General features: G+C 38.4%; 2 protein-coding genes across 3 annotated transcripts in view; both read right to left on the minus strand.

The window, feature by feature from the left end:
• Window positions 1-1351: 1351 nt before the first annotated feature.
• On the minus strand, window positions 1352-8534 carry ssr1 (signal sequence receptor, alpha). 2 transcript variants are annotated; one of them, XM_034108678.2, is made up of 10 exons: window positions 8363-8534; window positions 6629-6774; window positions 6128-6224; window positions 5940-6043; window positions 5644-5802; window positions 4799-4875; window positions 4612-4690; window positions 4127-4220; window positions 3705-3719; window positions 1352-3126 (listed from the first exon to the last, which is right to left on the minus strand). In XM_034108678.2, the coding sequence occupies exons 1-10, from the start codon at window positions 8430-8432 to the stop codon at window positions 3059-3061; spliced, it is 909 nt and encodes a 302-aa protein (XP_033964569.1). In that variant the 5' UTR covers window positions 8433-8534; the 3' UTR covers window positions 1352-3058. The 2 variants fall into 2 exon arrangements, with proteins under 2 accessions (XP_033964569.1, XP_033964570.1); XM_034108679.2 differs by lacking the exon at window positions 3705-3719 and having other exon boundaries at window positions 8363-8533.
• Window positions 8535-9159: 625 nt separating this feature from the next.
• Window positions 9160-24296, minus strand: part of LOC117465575 (nebulin-like) — a 58770-nt gene continuing 43633 nt past the window's right edge. Inside the window, exons 59-71 of the mRNA XM_071206878.1 lie at window positions 20104-20214; window positions 19558-19656; window positions 19105-19209; window positions 18469-18573; window positions 18225-18317; window positions 17517-17609; window positions 16747-16839; window positions 14345-14449; window positions 13400-13577; window positions 12944-13036; window positions 12249-12329; window positions 11514-11671; window positions 9160-11350 (exon numbers count right to left, since the gene is read on the minus strand). Of these exons, the coding sequence (XP_071062979.1) occupies window positions 11174-11350; window positions 11514-11671; window positions 12249-12329; window positions 12944-13036; window positions 13400-13577; window positions 14345-14449; window positions 16747-16839; window positions 17517-17609; window positions 18225-18317; window positions 18469-18573; window positions 19105-19209; window positions 19558-19656; window positions 20104-20214 (1491 nt within the window). The 3' untranslated portion in view covers window positions 9160-11173. The remainder of the gene's footprint in view (window positions 11351-11513; window positions 11672-12248; window positions 12330-12943; window positions 13037-13399; window positions 13578-14344; window positions 14450-16746; window positions 16840-17516; window positions 17610-18224; window positions 18318-18468; window positions 18574-19104; window positions 19210-19557; window positions 19657-20103; window positions 20215-24296) is intronic.

The following is a 24296-nucleotide window of genomic DNA, read 5'->3' on the forward strand; positions in this document are numbered from 1 at the left end:
TGCGATTAATTTGCGATTAATCGCGATTAACTATGGACAATCATGCGATTAATCGCGATTAAATATTTTTAATCGACTGACAGCCCTAATACATATATATACACATATATATACACACACACACATATATATATACACACATACACATGTATATACACATATATACACACACAGATATATACACATATATATATATATACATACATATCAGGGTTTCCGTTAGCCGGTAATTACCCGTTTTTAGCTGATACAATTTATTCAAAACCGGTAAATTCAAAACCTGCCGGTCAAAATGTCTGGTAATAATTAGGGAGGCTCCGATCGATCGGCCGCCGGTCATTATCGGCCGATATTCCCTCTTAATAGTTTGATCGGTGCTCTCTATAAAGGCCGATCAGGAGAGCTGGATCTGATCGATATGGACATAAACGCGAGTGAAGTGTAACCGGATGCGAGAGAGAGATCAGATCAGCTGCTGAGTCTGACCGAGACACGCAGCTCTGCATAATCATCTGAAGCCCCACCCTCTGTTTAGCGAGCTGCAGGAGCTGCATGAGAAACTGACGTGCTGTCAGGAGAGAGAGAGGGGAAAAGAGAGGATCCGTTTCTCCCGTGTTATTATTCAAATGTTATGTAAACTTTTGAATAATGTACGTTATCTACTACAAGTAGTTTGTTTGAATGTAATTATGTTGTTTGTGGAATAATTTATTGAAAAATGAATCTGAATTTTTCGATCTGTTACGATTATAAACTGAAGCAATATAAAAATGAGCCCCGTGAACTGAGTTTTAAACTGAAGCATATCTGCTCATAGTCCGGTAATTACCTGCTAACGGAAACTCTGCTACACAACTATTATTATTATTGAAATATGTCCGGTAAGTTTCAAATTTGTCCGGTAAAATAAAATCTGCCCGGACATTTGACCGGCGAGAAAAAATCCTAGCGGAAACCCTGACACATATATATATATACACACATATATATATGTGTGTGTATATATATATATATATATATATATATATATATACACACACATATATACACGGTCTTTGCTAAATATAACTCAACTAATGCTTCTTTTACTTCAAAATCCGCTCCTCCAAATAACAAATTTAAACTAGACAAAGAAAAGTTGAATATAAAACACTTTAAGAGGCTTGAATGTTTTACATTTGCTTGAAAAGTGAGAGAAGAAATTTATTTTTTCAGTAAATTAATAGGGTTTTTAGCTTTGATGCACGTTACATGGATATATTTTTACAGCAAATATTAACACTTTTAAAATCAGTTACGAGTTAATTAAAAATGTTATCAATTTAAGAAAATAATGAGGCCTGGAGAATAATGCAAATCATCAAGTTTATTTCCTGCACATTTAAAAGCAAATAAAAGACGCTTGCATCTATGAATGACAGCCCCGTTATTTTAGAAAAAGAACCCCTACATCCTCTCAGACTGGACCAGACTTCCTGCGGTGTGTGTTGGATCATTTATATCCGCACAACAGGAAGTGTAAACCAAAGTCTGTGTTGCCCCCTAGTGGTAAAACAAAAATAAAAACAGTGCACAAACCCAATCTGTCACTCTAATAAATTAGCTCAGTAATTTCTGCTCATCATCAGCCAGTATTTACACCAGTGCTTCAGCCAGGGAGACATTTTACAATTCAAAAGAAAACATAAAAAAACAAAGATTTCAATTCAGTAAGTGGGAAGTTATTGTTCCGATTGATTAACAGACAGGAGTAGAAAACAGGCACACGTCCAGGGCTAGACTAACTCTTTAAGATGTTCATAACCCAAAGCGTGTGTGTGTGTGTGTTCACATGAATAGACCTCAGTGTGTCGGGTTAAAGGGCACCTCGCTCCACTCACTTAAAGTTATTTATTCACATTGAGGAAGTGGGAACCAGTTCACGTTGTTGGCTGAAATACTTAATCGATAAACAAATGTATTAAAAATATGTTTTAAATTATTGTTTAATATTTCAGCTGTACTTCCCATTTTGTTAAATGTGATGTTCGAAGGTTTTAAAATGAGAACATGTCAGCAGAAACCAGCAATGTCACACATTCAGATGTTCTTGTATTTTTCACTTTTGTTTTGCCGTCATGTCAAACCCAGGGTATAACATGAACTCTATGGGATGTTGTTCTTGCAAAAAGAGTAACCGAGTCGTTCTGACATTTAAAAAAAAAGAAAAAACGTTGTTATTTGAATGTGTGACCGCCAACACCAGAATCTGTGCAGTGAAACAACAAATCAACTCAAACAACAGAACAAATCAATCCAAAAACGGCATGTGTTACCGTGATCCTGGTGCCATTTCTAAAGTCATAGGCAAAATACTTAATCATGTTCTCTCAAATAGTTACTGATGTCTGTCACAAGACGACTTGATAACATATTTTGCCTGAACAACAGTCCTGAAGCCAAAGATACTCAGTTTACCGACAGAAGGAGAAATGAACAAGGAAAAGTGTGACAGTTCAGACTAGAAGATATTCAGGCATTTCTCTTTAACATGAATCAACAACGTGATGACTTCATTATCTCAGTTGGTTAATTGAATCAAAGATCCAGCCTGATATCAGAAAAGGAGGTAAAAAAACAATCAAACGGTCTCACAATGATGACATCAGCAGTCATACTGAGGCTTTAACAACAAAAGAAAAACCAACAACCGTAAGAGAAATGTCTTCCCCTTAAAACCCAACACACCTGGTTCAGGATTCTCTTCACTCCCTCTGACAGCCTCATGAAAGTATGTGTGTGTGTGTGTGTGTGTGTGTGTGTGTGTGTGTGTGTGTGTGTGTGTGTGTGTGTGTGTGTGTGTGTGTGTGTGTGTGTGTGTGTGTGTGTGTGTGTGTGTGTGTGTGTGTGGTACAGTTCTTAAGCTAAGTAAAGAGCCAGTCATCGCTGTGCTTGGCACTGGTCAAAGTTCCTCAGTAGAGAGGGCAGAGTGCGCTCTCATCTCTCCTCCTCTTCCTGCTGCTGCTGCTGCTCTTCTAAGACGGGATGATGAAGGTTAGTCCCGTGGTGTCGGGCGCCGTCACTCGTCGGAGCCGGCTGAGCGTTTCTGATTTCTTTTGCGAGGAGATATTTTTGGAGACGCTTTGTCTGGAGAGGAAGGAGAAACATGTGAGTGATGGATTAAAAAATACAACAAACACATTTCATTTATAGGAGTCAAGTGAAACAAAAAAGGTAAATTTTTACATTCACAGCTTGTTTTGGAGGTTTAAAAAATTAAACTATAAATGTCTGTGACCATATTTTATCACGTCACCTTTCTCTTACTTATTTTAATTAAGTGAATCATCAGTTAAGGAAAGGGTAAACCCCAAAAAGCAAAATAGGGAATCTTAAAAGGTAGAGTTGCTCCGATGGCTTTTGATCAAAAACAGCTCAATATGTATTCTTACTAGCCAACATTTTCTAAATCCTACAAGCCATTACTAGAGAGAATTAATATCCTAAAACAACTGAAATACATTTTTAATATTGATGGTTCATTGGGAGAAGAGGAAATGTTCGTGATTGCTGTTGAACAACATTTATAAATCAGAGCATTTGGAAAGAGAGGAAGCTTATTTGCAAAAAGGAATTATACCACTCAGACATCAGCACTGCATTTACATGTTAGTGAAATGAGTTCTCTCAAACACACAGACGCTCTCACACACAGCAGACCTCACCTCTGCGACTCTGCACTGAAGACGCAGGAAGACATGAGCGAGGAAAAGAGAGAAGAGTGAGTGACCCTCATGCACAGTGGAGGTCAAAGGTCAAACAGTTGAAGCAGGAAGAGAGCAGAGACACACATCAGCTGATCACCGAGGAAACAAACATCAAAACCCACCACTTGGTATTTAAGGAGAGATAAACACCAAGACATGTATTTTTCACTTGAACATTTTTAAATGTCAGTGTCATCAAGTGTTAAACTTATTTTTCCACTACTATTATTATCATCATATGATTGTTACCATAATGTGAATAGCTTATCTTTGCACTAACATTTTAGTGTTGTCATTATTCAAATGTGAACAGCTTAGTTTTTGCACTTACGCCATTTCATATTGTTAATTTCGTGTGTGTGTGTATGTGTGTGACCTACTGATCTGGTTGAGTGTTTCCTGAGGGATCCAGCTCAGGTCCACGTCATTGTGGCTGGATGTTCCCATCTCCACCTTTGGAGCCGGACGCCTCCTCTGCACACCACAACACACAGATTGATAAAACGTCAAAAACAAGCTGCAGTAAAGTCATAAATATTACAACAATTATTTGTATGCTAGCATGTCACTCATCTGAATACCGTTCACATATTGTGAGGGCTGCAAGTGATTTTCTTTTAGCCTATAAAATGTAAAAAGTAGTGGACACGCCCACTAAACATCATCACTTGTATATTTAGTTTGCAATAAAGCATATTCCCAAGTTTCAAAAGGTGAATTTGTATCATTTTTCTTATATAAATGACATGAACAAAAGAGTTATTTTCCCTCAATTTATAAATAACTGGCTGCCTTTTCTTTGTTTTCTTGAGTGTAATTTTCCATTTTGCCCAAGATACTGATGTTGCAATATTGTCATCCTTACCTTCCTGGACTCCATCAGCTGGTGAAGGCCGACAACGACCAGCAGCCCGAGGCCGGACATGAAGACGTACAAGAAGATCCTGGGAGAGGAAAGACATATTGAAGAGGGTCAGAACAGATGCAAGAATCAATGAAGAACAGTGGAAGTAAAAGAGGAGACTTCAAAGCTGCATGAAGTAAAAACTCACGTCTCTCCGTCTATTCCGTCCTCTCTCTCTGTGATGGTCACGGTCTGGTTGAACACTGCGTCCTGGAAAATGTTTCCCTACAGAGAGGAGGAGAGGAAAAAGATAAAGAGGTTTAGAGAAAGCAACAGAGATAAAGATGATAAAGAAAAAGAGAAAAAGGTCAGAGGTTGGAGATAAGAAAAGAAAGATAGAAACACCAGGGTTTCCGTTAGCCGGTATTTACCGGTTTTTAGTTGGTAACATTTAGAAAAACCCGGTCAAAACGTCCGGTAATAATTAGGGATGCTCCGATCGATTGGCCGCCGATCATTAACGGCCGATATTCACTCTTAATAGTTTGATCGGTGCTCTCTATAGGCCGAGCAGGAGAGCTGGATCTGATCGATATGGACATAAACGCGAGAGAAGTATAACCGGACGCGAGAGAGAGATCAGATCAGCTGCTGTGTCTGACGGAGACACGCAGCTCTGCATGATCACCTGATTATTATTGAAACATCAAACTTGTCCGGTAAAATAAATTATTTCCGGACACTTGACCGGCAAGAAAAACTCCTGGCGGAAACCCTGATGTACACATCAGGTTAGCTTGAACACAATCTGCAGTTTCATCCAAATCTCAGACTTTAAGGGTCTACATCATCAAGGATCTAACTTATAAAATACACACATTTCTAATCACAAGTAGAGGAACTGGTGAGAAAGGAAACAGGATATTAAGTGTGTCATGGTGTTTGTGTAATTGTCTTCCTCCGCAGACTATGAAGAAAGACTAACATATGTCAGTGAACTATAATTGCCCAATATTGGCAAGAATCTAGTATTTGATGTTTTTTTCTCCTTACGTTGCCGTCCTTGTAGTTGAGGTTGATGACGAGTCCAAACGGCCGCCCCCCCATGGGCTCTGCGGGGATGAAGGAGTACTCGAAGGTGGCCTGCCGACCACCGGGGACTTCAATGCCGAGCTGCAGCGCCGTGAAGTTCTGGATGTAGAACTGGTAATCCTGAAAGAAAAACACAGGAAGTTAGAAATAATTCTTCCTTTCAATGCTACAATGCTTTTCTTCTGTATTTATTTCTCCATCATTTGTATCTTTAACTTTGTGTTATCTTGCGGTAAGTATTTTGTTTAATTTTGTACCTGAGGGTATCTGAAGGAGGCATCCAGAGACTCCACGATGAAGTTTTCTGATCCCTTGTTGCTGAAGCCGAGCAGGAACTTTACGATGTCGTTGGCAGGGAAATCTGCAGAGAAAAGACAAGTTCATTCTGCTGTTGCTTGACTTAAAAATGTAATCTTTTAATTTTGAAGATGTCGTAAAAAGTTACCGTCTCCTTTGACGAACAAGATGGTGGTGTCGGCGTTAGGAGAAGCTTTCACCTCTCCAACCAACGCCTCCTCCTCTTCATCTTCTTTTTCTTCCGTCTACACAGACACACAGGTTTAGTTTAAATAATTATCAATAGGAGCTTAATGTTTGTGTTGTATATTAAAACCAGAGGTTAAATCTTTACTCGTTCGGATTATTTTCATATCCTATAAGAAGCATTGGCTTTGGACTTCTCTAAATAATGCAAAAAAAAGCTATATTTGTTATGATAGAACTTAAGCGCTACCAGGAGATGAATACGAAAATGTGTAACAATTACTTTCACAATTGATTCATATGTTAAGAATATTTGAGTACTTTCTCTACCAGTTGATCTTTTAAGAATATTTTACTGAACTATTAAGTAATAAATGACAGAAAAGAGCTGACATCACCCATCATAATTATGATCCTCTTAATAATTTCATAGAACTAAAGATGACGCCTGATTAGAACTCACTAGTTCCACGTTTTCATCGTCTTCCACTTCCGCCTCGTCGTCTTCATCCGTTGCATCGTCCACAACGTCTTCATCCACGTCCACAGTTTCAGTCTCAGCTTCAGCCTCTTCGTCCTCCGTCAGATCCTGGGCACTCACCATCGGCCCTTTAAAAAATATATCGTTTGTTATGTCATTTGATAGACATTACACAATGGGAGATTTGGGGGGAAAACAAATTTATTTTATAATCTTTTGTGACAAGTGGCCACTATAAAAATCTGGGAATCCAAAAGCACACTTAGTCCTCTCAACCATTGTCCCAAAAAAAAATCTGCAAGACTGTAATTTTCCTTCTGTGGATCAAAACGTTTCCACATGAAAAAGGATGTTGGGTTGGGAGTTTATAGAAATTGTTTCGAGGGCAAGGTCTACTAATTACAGGGACAAAGGCTGGAGCTGCACAATACATTGAGTTTTATTAAATAGTCATCATGTCTATTTGTGATGTAGCCAAACCTAGAAAATTGCACACATTTTTTTTGTAAATAGGCAAGGCAAGTTTATTTATATAGCATCTTTCAACACAAGGCAATTCAAGGTGCTTTACAAAAATGAAAGACATTCAGACAAAGGCATTTAAAAACAGTCATTAAAAAGAAAAGATAAAAGAAACATTAAAAGAAAAAATACATGAATAAAAAGTACATGAACATAAGTAGAGAATGCACTTTAAAAAAGGCAACCATTAATATATATGTTTTTATTTTCATTCATCGATGTTCAACTGGTTTAATAAAATATTGTAAATAAAATCCTATGTATGTTATAGTTTAGCAGTTTGCTTCAGGCTAATATACAGCTGATATCTATAGCCACACCGCCATATTAATGCAATAAATACTACTTACATTTACAATGAATGTAGACCTGCAGTTTTTTTATGATGAGGTGTGCCAGTAAGTGTCTCTTTGAGTTTTTATTAAATACACTTCACTAAATCGAATACGTTCCAAGACAATTGTAGTGAAGGGGAACATTTCACAGTATTTACATCTGAGATTGAGTTAATAGGTATACAGCTGCATATTTTAAAATACCGATAGGACAAACACATCACATTCATACGTATACTTAAGAACCTAACTTGATCGAATGTATTTAGTTACATACCTCTGGTCAGGGGTCCTTTAAAATACCAGCCTAGTAAACCACAGCCGCAAATGTTAGCTGTTAAAGCTAAGCTAGCTAGCCTGACAACATGTGAAACAAGCCAGTTGAATACAACTTTTATAGATATGTATTGAAAACTAACACTAATAGAGACATATAGTCAAGAGTTTAGACTTGATACAATATGTCTTTAACGTGTTTAATGTGTAAGGAAGCGACAGTGACAGCTAACCAAGGTACTTAGCATCACGGCTACCAGCTAACAAGCAGATAGTAAGGACACGTCAGTGTAAGCAGTAGCATACAAATGCATGTAGCAAACTTAAAGGGACCATACATGGTGACAATTACGCTTTCACAAAAACAGAAACTACACGTTAATACTTCATCAATTTCCATAAAGAGCAATTAAGCATTTCATTGTTATACCCATATTTACTTTTCAGCTAGCACATGTCAAATGGAGAATGGCCTCCCCCTTAGCGGCTAGTTAGCTTAGCAGCTAATACTAGCGTGTAACGCTCACAAGCTCTTTCAACCTTTTTGCCTCGATCACTATAAGAAACCATATTAAAGAATTACCTTTGATGAGGAGTGTCGCTGGGAACGCTATCAGCGCCAGCAGCAGCAGTTTGGGTAAAAATGTCATCATTCTGGAGTCGAAATCAGTGCGTTTTTCATTCAGTGTCAGTCAGACAGCCTGGCTGTATGAGAGGCGAGCCACTTCCGTTACAATTACTATGACGCAAGCGCAATAGATACCGGCCACTAGTGTTGTGGTGAATTGGGCTACCTCTTTAAAATAGTGCCCGCAGCGATGCACTCCAAAAGTAAAAGTACTGTTGACTGTGAAAATACTCCCATACAAGCAAACTGTACACTACTTAAATAATCTAAAGTAAAATATATTGATTGTTCGGTGTATATTTGTATTGCTATTTTGAAAATATCATTACTTTTTGCATGATAAAAATATCATGTTCCAGCTTCTCCAATTTGAGGATATTTTTTAGTACTTAATAATTTAAGTTTTATATTTAAGGGTTAATACATTTAATCATTCTAGAAGAGTATTTGCTAGAGCAAAGGTTGAGGTTAAGGTCAGGTTAAGACTAAGTTAAGGTGATCACAAATTGTTGGGGAAACAGATTTCGACACAACACCGGATTTTCTTTTATAAAATATGAATTTCATTGTTATTATTTTTCTGGCTTGAATCTTAAATCTTAATAATGAATTAATTGATTCAATTTCTCCAATAAATTCAAGCGTTCAAATCTGAATAATATATATATTAATGTATATGAGGTTTAATATGTAATATATTAATAAATGTATACCTTCTGATTAACAGTATGATTCTGAATAAATAACCACACTTCTTTTAACACATTTTTATTTCTACCACATGAAACACACTGCAATTATCATTATGGCAAAAAAAACACAACTGATATTGAATGATATATATTTTCAAATAATATGTAAATAAACGTAGTATAACTTGTGATGACATACAGACTAAATCGAAAACTTTACATTGTTGAATTTAACAAAATGCCTCTTCCAAAAATCATATGAATACTCAGTAAATAATAAACTATTGCATTTAGTTTTTATGAAATAATGTAAAAAATGCTCTCCAGCTAGAATGATAAACAATGGCAGCGTGACGTTTTATTCCAGGATGCAATCCACACAACAAACCCTAAAAACACGAAATACTGGATACAAACAGATAAAATAGAATATATATCTTTCCAAAACATAAACAGAGACCGTGTATCAAAATAGTCTAATACAGAAATATCAAGACGAACACACATCATCTGTTCAGATTAAAGTCCACGTAAACTGTTACTGTGTGTTAAATTAACACGTGAAAACTTGTATTTATAATTTAAAAAAACAAAAATATAGACACAGTGTGTTAGTTGAGTCCAGTACAAACACAGAGGTTAGTGTTGAAGCTGTGCCTTCTGATTATATCAGTCAAAATAACTCAAAAACTAAAACACTACACCTGAACAAGAATTCAAAATCAGGATAAATAATTAAAGATTAAACTTGAGAAATATAAACCTAATCTAAACCTATTTTCTAACGTCGACCTCCAATCATCCCTCCTTCCTTTGGTTGCATCATTCCCAAAAAAAATAATGTAACTTTCTATCTCGCCTTTATGAATACCTCTTTCCCCCCTATTCTCACACTGATCTCTTAAAAAATAAATGTCCCATCTTAATTTGTTTCTTTTTATCTTTACTTTTACTCTTTCTCTTCATTTTTCAGGCATCCTTAAAATAGAAATCTGGTGTATAAAAGTAATATATGTTTATTGTATATAACCCAATTAAAACAAACAAATCAATGTGTTACTCAGTGTCTAAATACTTTATGACTTAATGTCTCTGGCTCTAAATCCTTCATTCTTTAATTGAATACATATTGTTTATGTATTTTTTTTTTTTAAAAGAGGAGGATAGTGCTTTTTGGGGGGACTGCTCAATAGACACTTGGTAACTTATGTGAATGTTAGTATCCCCTGTTTGCTCCCTGCTTCCTTCCTGTGTGTACTACTCTCATCTTAATTTCTATGGCAAAAGTCTGATATAGTTTGTTTCAAGTCAATAGAAAAGTTATAGATGCTTCCAATCCTTCATATTTTCTTTCCTCATGCATCGATCCGCTCTTACGTCCTTCGCTAGTTGTAATATTTGACATCGACTGTTGACTGCTTGCTAGATTTAAATATTTTCTTCTTCTCTCTTTCTATGCCAAAGCACAGGTATTTGTATTTCTAGTACACATGACCATGAAGTTGCACTTTCTCTCTTTGTCCATCACTTTCCTTTCCCTCCTTCACAGGAAAATCTCCAGGGGAGACCAGAAGTCTATGATGTTCTGCGATATTAACTGTTTAAGTTTCATACATACGTTTTATATTAGCTAGTAATCTGATTATGTAAAGTAACTAAAGCTATCAGATAAATGTAGTGGAGTAAAAAGCACAATGTTGGCATCTAAAGTGTAGAGGAGCAAAAGTATAAGTAGCATAAAATGAAAATACCCAACAGTAGAGTAAATGCACTTTATTAAGATCCACCACTACTTTTGTCTATTTCCTGCTCTTATGGATGTAGAAACTGACTAAAAACGTTGAAAATACTTCCTAATGTGTTGTCTGCAATTGATTTCCTCATGTATGATTGCTTAAGCTTGATATTAACTGCTTAAGTTTTATATCTGCAAATAATTCCAGCTTTTAAAATCCACTTAATCGTCTGTATGTGATGTAACTTTGTAGTTTAAACACAGTCTCTGCAACGAGAGAACATCACAGACTGCTGATGTTACCGCAGTGAGGGGGGGTTTAGTTGTTCTCCATGTTTTTTAGGAGCAGAACTCCACATAGTTGGCAGGCAGCATGCCGGACTTGCCGGTGCGCTGCACAGTGCCGTACATCCAGCCCTCGTCGATGTGCTGAGCATTCACGATCATGTCTCCGTCCCTGAAGGAAACCTCGTCATGGTCCTGAGCCACGTAGTCGTAAAGCGCCCGGTAGACACGCTGCAGGAGAAGAAGGGACAGCTCAAATTAAATCACAAATCAAAACTAAAATAAGAAAATGTCCCATTCAAAAAGAATGCAATTTAGTCATTAAATCAAAAAAAAATTATATCGTTGTCTACTCAACATTCCTGCAGAGAGGGCTACCTGAAATGGAACGTACCATTGTGGCTGACTGTGGGGGGGAGGTGACGGATCTGACGGAGGACATGCTGGTCTGATGCATGTAGCCGTGAAACTGCTGCTGCTGCTGCTGTTGCTGCTGCTGCTGCTGCAGGTGGTGCTGCTGCTGCTGATGGTAAGCTCCAGGGAGGACTGGAGCTACACACACACACACACACACACACACACACACACACACACACACACACACACACACACACACACACACGGAGAGAGAGAGTAAGTCAGTTTGCCTTATCGTGCATCCGTCTGATAAAACCAAGAGCCTCCTCTGCTGTGCACACTGTGAATTTTAGGGAAAGTATGTGATTCAAACAACACAACCTGTTAGAAGGAGGTGAAATAGTCCGTTTGACATTCCTGGATTAGAAATCAAACAACGTGGGAACAAAATGCTTCAAATGGTTAGAATAAGAAAACTTTATGTGACCTAAGGGAAGTTGGGTTCGTGACAGTTGGTCCATTCTAGAATAAAATAAAATAAAGTTAAATAATATGAAATGTAATCAAAATATTGGGAAAACAAAATGAAAAGAATAAGAAGTTGAAGTGATTGTTTGTGATTTAAAAAACAAAACCTGTAACAGTGAATTAGTCAGTTTTTGGGGGGATTAGATACTTCAAACAGCGGTGAAACACATGCGAGGGTCTCTGTCTGCGCCTCCACCCTGCTGTGTGTGAGTCTGAGTGAGAAAGAGGACATTAGGGAAGATACCAGGAGTGCTGGTGCTGCTGCGGTCCCAGAGGTCAGAGGTCACCGAGCTGACCGACTGCTGCCTGCTCAGGTCAGCCCGCTCTGACAGAAACACACCAGCAGGGGGCAGCACAGGAAAAGGGGAGACAGAAATGAAAATAAGAGACAAGGAAAAAATGAGGATGATTTCTTAACATGGATAGTTGCTCATGACTTTAAAGGATAAGGCTTGTCATTTTTTGTTTTGTATATTACATTTTTTATCATTCATTTCCAAAATAGGAGAACATCTCCTCCATGCTCACTATTATCAAACAAACAAGAAGAAATAGTGCATTTGTTGGGGACTATTTCCAGCAGTGGATTAATCCAAACTTGGTGTTTTAAATGAATATTTGTGACAGTAGGACAAATCAAAGCACAGGGAGTTTTTAACAATAATTGAGCAACAATGAGCTCTGTGGCACAGAGGAAGGAGTTTCACCTGACTTTAAATCACACACTCTCTTAAATAAATATTAGATGCAGGTGTTGGTCTTTCATGGGTCAGGGTTTTCAGAGTTGCTGTGGAACCTTTACAATAATGTTAATTAAAACAAGTGGCACAGGATCTGTTTCATGCCTTTTTGGTTGTAAATAAAAGTGCTAAAAGTGAGTTTTTCTCCAGCCGCCATTCACGGTTATTATTATTTTTTGGAGGGGAATCAGGTGAGTACCAGACATCCTGCGGAGGCTCTTGGACTGGATGTTGTCCTCCAGAGGGTCGAAGTCAAAGATGGACCCGGGGTCTGTCCTCCACACCTTCAGGTCTTAGAGGGGAGGGAAAGCTCATGAGAGGAGACTCACTGCGATTAGACGACATGGGGACACATATATATAATGCAATGGTTTCCTGTGCAGAGATCTGTCCCCCCGGAGCAAGCATGCACTTCACCTAAAAACAGTTATTTGAGCAGTTATGAAAGAAGATGATTATCAAGTCTGGATCTGATAACCTTGCCTGAAAACAGTTAAAGGTTAAAAAATGTCACAAGATCGACACATCCTGTAACCTGGAGAGAGGCAAAAGTAAAAGTTTGATTGACAGAGATGTTGCTGAAGATACCTATTATTTCAACAAATATAGGTTACAAAAAAATGGTGGGGGTTGGATCTGAGTCGGGGTCACTGACCTACGATGATGCCCCCCGGCCGTCTGTCCGTCTGAATGCCTTGGGGGTGCATCCCTTTGCCGTACACCGCCTCTCCTATCATCTGATTGGCTCTCTGGTAGCGCTCCATGCTGGGCTCATCCAATCCCGGCGTGCAGCCTCGGCCCCGCGCACGCTCAAATTCCTCGTGGTACTTCGCCTGTCGGAGGGAATACCCCAAAACACACTAGTGAGTGACATGGAAATTAGAAATATAAAGAGTTAATACAGTTATTATTGTTAGATATCACACACACACACACACACACACACACACACACACACACACACACACACACACACACACACACACACACACACACACACACACACACACACACACACACACACACACACACACACACACACAGGTCAGGGGGCATTTGGTCAGTGAGCAAATACAACACACACTAGTGTTTTTAAAATATTTTATTATGAATACACGCTCATGCATAAGTCCATACCCACAATCTTTCACACTTCTGAAGGATGAGTTCGCTGTTTCTCAACTCAGACCTTAAGCAAATGGAAGCAACCATTCCAGAAACTTTTTTTTAAAGCTGGAGTTTCAGGATATTGCACTTGTCCATATTGCTATTTCGTCAACATTTCAATTAAATGGTCTGCCATAATTCTTAATTACAAACTTAAAACAAACTCTTAAAAACATACGTACAGTCCGTAACCCCTGTCTTCTTGGAGTTTAAGTGGACACACACACACACACACACACACACACACACACACACACACACACACACACACACACACACACACACACACACACACACACACACTAAAACACACACACACACACACTCAGTGCACTGTTTTAGTATCGGTGCCTCAGTACAGCCTCCTGTGCCATGTCACTCTTGTTATCTCCGCCCACATCTCAAGGGGGAGCCTCGGCAACGCAGCCGCTACCATGGAGATGGTGTCCTGTGACTTCCTGACTCGGCGGTACTCAGGTGTGTCGAGCTCGCTGCAGCTCCGCCCCCTCAGCTCTTGCAGCCCCCGCTGGTACTTCACCTGCAAGGCAAGGCAAGTTTATTTATATAGCACCTTTCAGCACCAGGCAATTCAAGGTGCTTTACAAAAATGAAAGACATTCAGACAAAGGCATTTAAAAACAGTAAAAGATAATAAAAGAAACATTAAAAGAAAAACAAAAAATGAAAGACATTAAGAAAATGGCATTTAAAATCAGTCATTAAAAAGAAAAGCTAATAAAATAAACATTAAAAGATAAAATTTACAGTGCAGTCTAAGATATGAATAGTTCAATTATTTGGGTTCTTGATTTTTAATTTATTCACAGAACCTCCCTTTGGAAATCCGAACATTTCCGTCCCGATTGTTAATTTAGACTGTTTTCACCATGTTATGCTCGCATGACATCCACAATCGGACCCTCAGGAGTGTGTACTAGCCCCCTACTCTGCTTTGCGTTCCATAACAAAGTCTTTAAGTGTTACCTGAACACCCCGTGTTACCAAAACACTATTTTTCATCCGTCGGTGATGTGATACTTGTTCCTCAGTACAAATCACCCAAAAACTGATCGTAAACCCTGGCTACGACGGATATCCCAAATATCCTACTTTCGAGCAGTCCCTCTCATAAATGTCATGGAGTTTAATTACATTGCTCGCATGACATCCACAATCGGACCCTCAGGAGTGTGTACTAGCCCCCTACTCTGCTTTGCGTTCCATAACAAAGTCTTTAAGTGTTACCTGAACACCCCGTGTTATCAAAACACTATTTTTTACCCGTCGATGATGTGATACTTGTTCCTCAGTACAAATCACCCAAAAACTGATCAGAACCCTGGCTACGACGGATATCCCAAATATCCGACTTTCGAGCAGTCCCTCTCATAATTGTCATGGAGTTTAATTACGTTTAAATTTAAAACATTAAAAGAAAAAATACATGGAAAAAAGTTACAGTGCAGCCTTGAGGAACCCCACATGTCATATTTGTCAACTCAGATGTGTATTTACCTATAGAAACAAAGTTGTTTCTGTCCTTTAGGTAGGATTCAAACCAATTTAGAACTGTTTCCGAAAGTCCCACCCAGTTTTCCAGTCGGTCTAGTAATATGCTGTGGTCAACAGTGTCAAACGCAGCACTGAGATCTAATAATACTAACACTGAAGTTCTGCCACTGTCTGTGTTTAAGTGGATGTCATTAAAGACCTTTACAAGAGCAGTCTCAGTGCTGTGGTTTGGCGAAAGCCTGACTGTAACACATCGAAACAGTTATTTAAATGCAAGAAATTACTCAACTGTTGAAAAACAACTTTTTCAATGATTTTACCTAGAAATGGCAGGTTTGATATGGGCCTGTAATTGTTCATTACTGAAGCATCTAGATTATTCTTTTTTAAGAGCGGTTTAATGACTGCAGTTTTCAGGGCCTGTGGAAAAATACCTGAGTGAAGAGATTTGTTTACTATATGAAGTAGATCTGAGGCCATGCAAGGCAAAACATCTTGCAAAAAATCCTGTTGGAATAATATCAAGGCAGCAGGAGGAGGATTTCAGAAGTTGTATAATGTCCTCTAGGTTTTTATCATTAATCTGATGGAATTGTGTCATGGTGTTTGAATTGTTATTAGGTGGACACAGAGACAACACATTTGCTGTTCCTGATGCAGAGGCACTGACTGCTTGTCTGATTTTCTGAATTTTGTCAGTGAAAAAGGAGGCAAAATCATTGCACGCCCTGGTGGATAGAAATTCAGAGGCTACTGACACTGGGGGGTTAGTTAGTCTGTCGACGGTAGCAAACAAGGCACGTGCGTTGTTTTTGTTTTTGGTAATGATGTCAGAGAAGAACGATTGTCGTGCGTTTTTCAATTCCAAATTATAAAGGCCAAGTCTCTCTTTATAGATTTCAAAGTGAACCTGGAGATTTGTTTTTCGCCACCTGCGTTCAGCTTTTCGACATTCTCTTTTTTCTGTTTTCACGGTCATGGCATTTCTCCATGGAGATATTTTCTTGCCAGACACTTCCTCTACCTTAGTTGGAGCAATGGCATCTATAACATTTTTATTTTTTGAATTAAAATGATCTACTAGCTCATTTACTGCAGATTATAGTATATGAGTTTTATTTTAGTTTGAATAAAGTGTGTGTTGTGGTGTGCATGTGTGTGTGTGTGTGTGTGTGTGTGTGTGTGTGTGTGTGTGTGTGTGTGTGTGTGTGTGTGTGTGTGTGTGTGTGTGTGTGTGTGTGTGTGTGTGTGTGTGTGTGTGTGTGTGTGTGTGTGTGTGTGTGTGTGCGCACGCGTGTGTGTGTGTGTGTGTGTGTGTCTTGCCGAGCTGATGTTCTCCTGGTTCTGTTTGACTCTCTCCATTTCAGGAGTCACTCCGACGCTGCAGGCCTTCACTGCACTCTGCCTGTACTTCACCTGGAGACCCAGAAAAACAATGATATATATGTTATGTATTATGCAGAATTAGACTGCAGGATATTTTGTATTTTTTCCCACACCTTTACTAATGATGATCCAGATAGAAATTCAGAGGCTACTGACACTGGGGGATTAGTTAGTCTGTCGACGGTAGCAAACAAGGCACGTGCGTTGTTTTTGGTAATGATGTCAGAGAAGAACGATTGTCGTGAGTTTTTCAATTCCAAATTATAAAGGCCAAGTCTCTCTTTATAGATTTCAAAGTGAACCTAGAGATTTGTTTTTCGCCACCTGTGTTCAGCTTTTCGACATTCTCTTTTTTCTGTTTTCACGGTCATGGCCTTTCTCCATGGAGATATTTTCTTGCCAGACACTTCCTTTACATTAGTTGGAGCAATGGCATCTATAACATTTTTAATTTTTGAATTAAAATGATCTACTAGCTCATTTACTGCAGATTATAGAAAATGAGTTTTATTTTAGTTTGAATAAAGTGTGTGTTGTGGTGTGCATGTGTGTGTGTGTGTGTGTGTGTGTGTGTGTGTGTGTGTGTGTGTGTGTGTGTGTGTGTGTGTGTGTGTGTGTGTGTGTGTGTGTGTGTGTGTGTGTGTGTGTGTGTGTGTGTGTGTGTGTGTGTGTGTGTGTGTGTGTCTATGCGCGTGTGTGTGTCTTGCCGAGCTGATGTTCTCCTGGTTCTGTTTGACTCTCTCCAGTTCAGGAGTCACTCCGACGCTGCAGGCCTTCACTGCACTCTGCCTGTACTTCACCTGGAGACCCAGAAAAACAATGATATATATGTTATCTATTATGCAGAATTAGACTGCAGGATATTTTGTATTTTTTCCCACACCTTTACTAATGATGATCCAGTTAGATATGACGATTAATGATGAACTGTTCTGTATCTGATACAATTATGTTCATTAATTTCTTTACCTTTTTTACGGTAATATGTTTTTATTGTACTTTGTTGGGTATGCCCTGTAACAATATATTCTCCTAATGTTAAAAAAAAAAGGAAATGTCTGTCTGTCTGTCTGTCTGTCTGTCTGTCTGTCTGTCTGTCTGTCTGTCTGTCTGTCTGTCTGTCTGTGTGTTAGTATCCTGCCCTCTGAATGTATGATTGTTCTGCACTGTCAGCTAACAGCTGCTAATGACATTGCAAAACACACACACACACACACAGTTATTGCTCACTTTTATGTGTATTCATTAAGTCCGCGCACACACACCTCTCTCTGATTAGTATGCTGCTCTTTATAAATGATCTGTTTGTGTGTGTGTGTGTGTGTGTGTGTGTGTGTGTGTGTGTGTGTGTGTGTGTGTGTGTGTGTGTGTGTGTGTGTGTGTGTGTGTGTGTGTGTGTGTGTGTGTTTCCTCACTGAGCTGATGTTCTCCTGGTTGCGTCGGACCCTCTCCATCTCAGGGGTATCGCTGACAGAGGTGCCGCTCCCCACCCCCTCTCTGTACTGCACCTGAGCACAGACACACACACAGCATGTCACTTTTTTAAGGTCTGAGATGTGGAACAGAGGGCTGTTTATTAGTATCAGTAACTGCATGCTCACTTTATATCCTCGACCCTGATTTTCAAATTCTCAATGAGAGAATGTGATGTATACGTACGTCACTGATCCTCTTGCTGTTCTCTCTGGCGAGGACGATCTCCGGCGTCTCTGTGACTGAAGACAGGAGGCCTTGCATCAGACGAGAGTCCCAGCAGTACCGCAGCTACACAGAGAACATATCAAACATAAAATATGAATAGAAAAATACACAGTGAGGGTGCATTACAGGGAACAGAACACGTTCAACCCTTATAAAGGTTCAGAGGATGAAATATAAACATAAAAACACATAAAACCATCCAAGCTCAATCTTTTAGCAGGCACATTTTCCACTTCTTCCACTGCTTTTTCATAAAGCTTACACAAACATTTTTTATTGTATTCCCAGAAAGCTTTCCTTACAAAACAATACTGTTTGCAGGAAGTGTAAATGAACCGCATGTAAAACAAAAACATGCTTTTTTCTCTCTTTTTCAAGCTAAACATACAAATAAACCTTTGCATTTAAGGGATGGCCTAATATCTTTAATTCAATATGTGGAAAAGTCCAACGGTTTGAGAATTAAGTGGAATCTAAAGCCACATCTTTAATTAGAGATATATTGCTAGAAGGATTTGATAGTAGTAAGTAAATGCCCCCCCAAGCAGTATATAATAAAGGTGTGTGTGTAATAAATGAAGTGTGTGTGCTCACAGAGCTGATGTGCCTCTGGTTGTTTCTGACTCTCTCCATCTCGGGGGTCTCTGAGGTCAGACTGTAGCGACCCTTCAGACGCTCCGCTTCGTCTTTATACTTCTTCTGCAGGAGAGACAGAAACACACTTTATCTCATCATGTTTGTCAACTGTCTGTGACGACAATAGACAAACATTTATATTTTGAACATCCTAATTTAAGATTATAAAGCACTTTGAAGAGCAATTGATTTGGTCAAAAGGTGATTTATAAATAAAGTTTGATTGATGATTGACTCATTATCAATACCTCGTGTTTTTACTGCAAACCAAATATATTTACAGGTGGGTTAAGTGCTGCATAAGAACAATTTATAGGTACTTTAATTGAGTATTTTCTGCTACCTTATATTTCTACACCATGAAATATATTACTATTTCGTACAATATAATTAACATACAGAGAGACACACCTGACTGTACATGTCTTTGAGGTAGGAGGCGTGGAGTAGCTCAGGAGTGTCTGTCACCGTCCCGAAGGAGCTTCCTGTCTCCTTCTGCTTATAGGATCTCTGAAACACAGACACACAAACACACACTTAGGCAAGGCAAGGCAAGGCAAGGCAAGTTTATTGATATAGCACTTTTCGACGCAGGGTAATTCAAAGTGCTTTACAAAAAAAAAAAATGAAAGACATTAAGCATTAAAAAAGAAAAGCTAATAAAATAAACATTAAGGAAAAATACATGGATAAAAGTTACAGTGCAGTCTAAAATATGAATAGTTCAATTAAACATTACAAGAAAAAGTACATGGATAAAAGTTACAGTGCAGTTTAAGATATGAATAGTTCAATTAAAAGCAGCGACAAAAAGAAAAGTCTTCAGCCTGGATTTAAAAGTAGTAAGAGTTGCAGCGGACCTGCAGGCACTTAGCTCAAGTGTTGTCATCACAGCTGTTGTCCTCTTACGTATGACAACGTCATACAGCTTTCATTGTTCAAAAAGCTCACACACACCTGGCTCTGGATCTCTGAGGCTCTCTTGGCTCGTTGCATGTCGAGGACATCAGCGCTCAGCTCCATGCCTTTCCCCACGATGTCCCGCTCCATATCCTTGCGGTACTCCTTCTGCACACACACCAAGAACACAGACATCAACACAAAGTCCCATACTTTCACTTATTCAGGCCCCTAAAAATCCTTTAAACAAGTAAAATACGGAATATTTCCAACTTTCCTAGCCTCTAAAATCCTAAAAAGTAATACATTTTTTATACGAGGTTAAATACTGATTATCTTCACCTTTTCAAGCATTTAAAATCGTTAAAACAGCAAAAAGTACTGAATAGTGTGTGTGTGTGTGTGTGTGTGTGTGTGTGTGTGTGTGTGTGTGTGTGTGTGTGTGTGTGTGTGTGTGTGTGTGTGTGTGTGTGTGTGTGTGTGTGTGTGTGTGTGTGTGTGTGTGTGTGTGTGTGTGTGTGTGTGTGTGTGTGTGCAACACGTTCTCACTCCCATCCCGTCACATATTGACGGACGGTCAGGGTCCCTCCCCGTCGCTATATTACGTACAGGGTACCCCTTGCCCGTCAGGCTTCTACGGGCAGGGCGTCCCATAGACCTTCATTGCGGACAGCGGACCCCTTGACCGTCAGGCTTCTACGGGCAGGGCGTCCCATAGACGTTCATAGACCACGTGATCAACAACGATGGCCGCCCTTCGTGTTATTCTCGGTGGAAAATGCCTATTTTAAGGTTCATTTGGCCATTAAAATGTGTTTTGATGTCATTTTATGCGAGTAATGAGTTTTTATTTCTGATTATTTGTGCAGTACATGTACATGATGTTTAGTTTGCTAGTTATGACGAAGATTACTTCATGAATGTGTACACATTCATGGTTGCTAAGGTGGTTGCTATGGACGCTGCAACAGCTCCCAGACCACGTGATCAACAACAATGGCCGACCCTTCGTGTTATTCTCGGCGGAAAATGCCTATTTTAAGGTTCATTTGGCCATTAAAATGCGTTTTGATGTCATTGTATGCGAGTAATGAGTTTTTATTTCTGATTATTTGTGCAGTACATGATGTTTAGTTTGCTAGTTATGACGAAGATTACTTCATGAATGCTAACGTTTTTTTGGTGGAAATGTGTTTTTTCACAGCAAAGTCACCCTCTGTACTTGGACTTATTGGGAGAATCTAAAGGCAAGAACATCCCAAATATTAATTTAGGTCTTTATTGTAGACCTTTAGTGTTGCCGTCTGTGAGGAAAATACATGGGGCTCAGAGCCTCGTATTTTTAAAATCTTTTTTTCCTTCTAATTTGTTATTCTTTTCAAAATAACACACTGTTATTTACTCACCAATAACACACAATTATCCTTGCTTTTATTTATTGGTTTAATTCCATAATCTCGGTCTTTTTTGGTGTTCGTCAGCAACTGAATTTCAAAATAAAAATAACCGGAAACAGACGTAGCATTTCGAGCGATTACCCAAGATTCTCAGCTACGCTGATTGGATGTGTTAGCCGCAATGCATGCTGGGATTTGGTGTTGTTTATATTATATGAAATCCGGAAAACATTTTAAAAGAATAAAATAATACTTAATTCCGAGTGCTCTTGCTTTTCTCTTTGAAAGTCATCACATAACGGCATTGTAATACACGGTTCGGCTGCATTAAATATTACAGATCTGCCGTAGTTCTTTATTTATAGCGCCCTGATGAGAAGACCTTTGGAAAAACTGAAGAAATGCAGCCGAAACTGAATACTTGACGTGGATCATAAATATATCAACAATTAAAAAACATCTTCAATTTCTCTTCACACAATACGTCTCCTTGCAGTATCAACACTAATTCGGCTGACTTTTACATTTGATATAATTCATAGATAGGTTATATTTACACCATAACGGTGCACAGCTGATATAAAAGGACTTGTAGTTTTTAAAGATATTACTGATTTGAATTGGATTGAATTTTGAATGTAAGAATGTAAATACTGAGTCTGAAATAGTATAGCAATATTCTGTAAAATTATGTGAAAGGATGAATAAAACTACACATCTTCAGATGTTGTACATACAAGTGTCTGTGTGTACCTTGTGTGCACCGCCTAGTGGTTAAAGCACGTTATTGAATTATTGTTTTTATGTGTTATATTTAATTAAAAAAATATTAAGAGTACATATACTTTCATAGGGGGAAAGTAGAAGGTCTGTGATAGAAATATAGAATATAAAAAATCAAGAAGATACTATAAGTGATCTCTTCAATAAAACAGTTTTTAGTGCATGATGTACAAAGATATTAATAGGAGGAGGTGCAAAACAGAAAAACGAATTAACCTTTATTTAAACATTAAATAACAGATTAAGGTCTTGCTTTCCTGCAATGTTAACTATGTTGAAGCACTTATTTTAACTGATATTATACACATGGATTATACTCTTATGTATGTAGATAGAATAAGAAATGTGCAGAATATGACAGTTTAATGGTGGAGGTACACACATATTGATAGATGTCTTGTAATGCACTGTTGAGGGACCTGTGACCCAAGTTTTTCATGCATTGCATAACTACACCGTAGTTGTGTATATGATATGTCAATAAACCTTTAAAATCTTGAAATATTGAAAGGGATGTGCAAAATAGCCATAATATATAGTCTTTAATGAACTATTAGTAGAGAATAACGAGTAATTAATATACTTTATTACTCGTTTCCATTAATGTCAATTGCAGATACATGTTTAGTCTTCTCAAGCACCAACTATCAAATATCTCATTTTACTCAGGTGTAACTAAAGTCTGATTTAAGGGTTGTTTATATTTCACATCATTAATCAGAATCTGCAAAGTAACTCAAATAAGTGTAGTGGAGTAAAAATACCAGGTTAACCTCTGAATTGTAGTGGAGTAGAATTACAAAGTATCAATGAGCTGTCATGTGGGTATATATTAATGCTATATATTAATACTGCGCATTATGGACAGCGATTTCCACCCATTTATTAATTATATGTTTTACATTTGATAACACCAATGTGTTTAATACTGGCAACTTCGATTCCAGTTTTGGATAGTCTGGCGTGGTTTCGTTCCACTTCAAACAGCTGTTTGACGCTGCGTAACCTTGGCGCACTGCCACTCCAACATCCAATCCCAGACATTGAAGAGTAATCAGGGGGACTGTAGTCCTAAACGATAGCTGGGGATTATGGGTAGTGTAGTGTCTTCGGCCATCCTAAACTCAAAAATGTTGACAATCGCAATGATGCTCGAAATGGCCCTTATAGGCCTACGTCTGTTTCCGGTTATTTTTATTTTGAAATTCAGTTGCTGACGAACACCAAAAAAGACAGAGATTATGGAATTAAACCAATAAATAAAAGCAAGGATAATTGTGTGTTATTGGTGAGTAAATAACAGTGTGTTATTTTGAAAAGAATAACAAATTAGAAGGAAAAAAAGATTTTAAAAATACGAGGCTCTGAGCCCCATGTATTTTCCTCACAGACGGCAACACTTAAAGGTCTACATTACAATAAAGACCTAAATTAATATTTGGGATGTTCTTGCCTTTAGATTCTCCCAATAAGTCCAAATACAGAGGGTGACTTTGCTGTGAAAAAACACATTTCCACCAAAAAAACGTTAGCATTCATGAAGTAATCTTCGTCATAACTAGCAAACTAAACATCATGTACATGTACTGCACAAATAATCAGAAATAAAAACTCATTACTCGCATAAAATGACATCAAAACGCATTTTAATGGCCAAATGAACCTTAAAATAGGCATTTTCCACCGAGAATAACACGAAGGTCGGCCATTGTTGTTGATCACGTGGTCTGGGAGCTGTTGCAGCGTCCATAGCAACCACCTTAGCAACCATGAATGTGTACACATTCATGAAGTAATCTTCGTCATAACTAGCAAACTAAACATCATGTACATGTACTGCACAAATAATCAGAAATAAAAACTCATTACTCGCATAAAATGACATCAAAACACATTTTAATGGCCAAATGAACCTTAAAATAGGCATTTTCCACCGAGAATAACACGAAGGTTGGCCATCGTTGTTGATCACGTGGTCTATGAAGGTCTATGGGACGCCCTGCCCGTAGAAGCCTGACGGGCAAGGGGTACCCTGTACGTAATATAGCGACGGGGAGGGGCCCTGACCGT

This window comes from Pseudochaenichthys georgianus, chromosome 20, assembly GCF_902827115.2.
Source record: "Pseudochaenichthys georgianus chromosome 20, fPseGeo1.2, whole genome shotgun sequence".
NCBI classification, from domain to species: Eukaryota; Metazoa; Chordata; class Actinopteri; order Perciformes; family Channichthyidae; genus Pseudochaenichthys; species Pseudochaenichthys georgianus.

What these genes read in the sequence shown, in the direction of transcription:
- ssr1 (XM_034108678.2), bottom strand. Translation starts at nt 8,432, where the DNA reads ATGATGACATTTTTACCCAAACTGCTGCTGCTGGCGCTGATAGCGTTC. An exon ending in AGCGACACTCCTCATCAAAG is followed by an intron (nt 6,775 to 8,362) that starts GTAATTCTTTAA and finishes TATTTTTTAAAG; the next exon opens with GGCCGATGGTGAGTGCCCAG. An exon ending in AGCTGATGGAGTCCAGGAAG is followed by an intron (nt 4,221 to 4,611) that starts GTAAGGATGACA and finishes TGTGGTGTGCAG; the next exon opens with AGGAGGCGTCCGGCTCCAAA.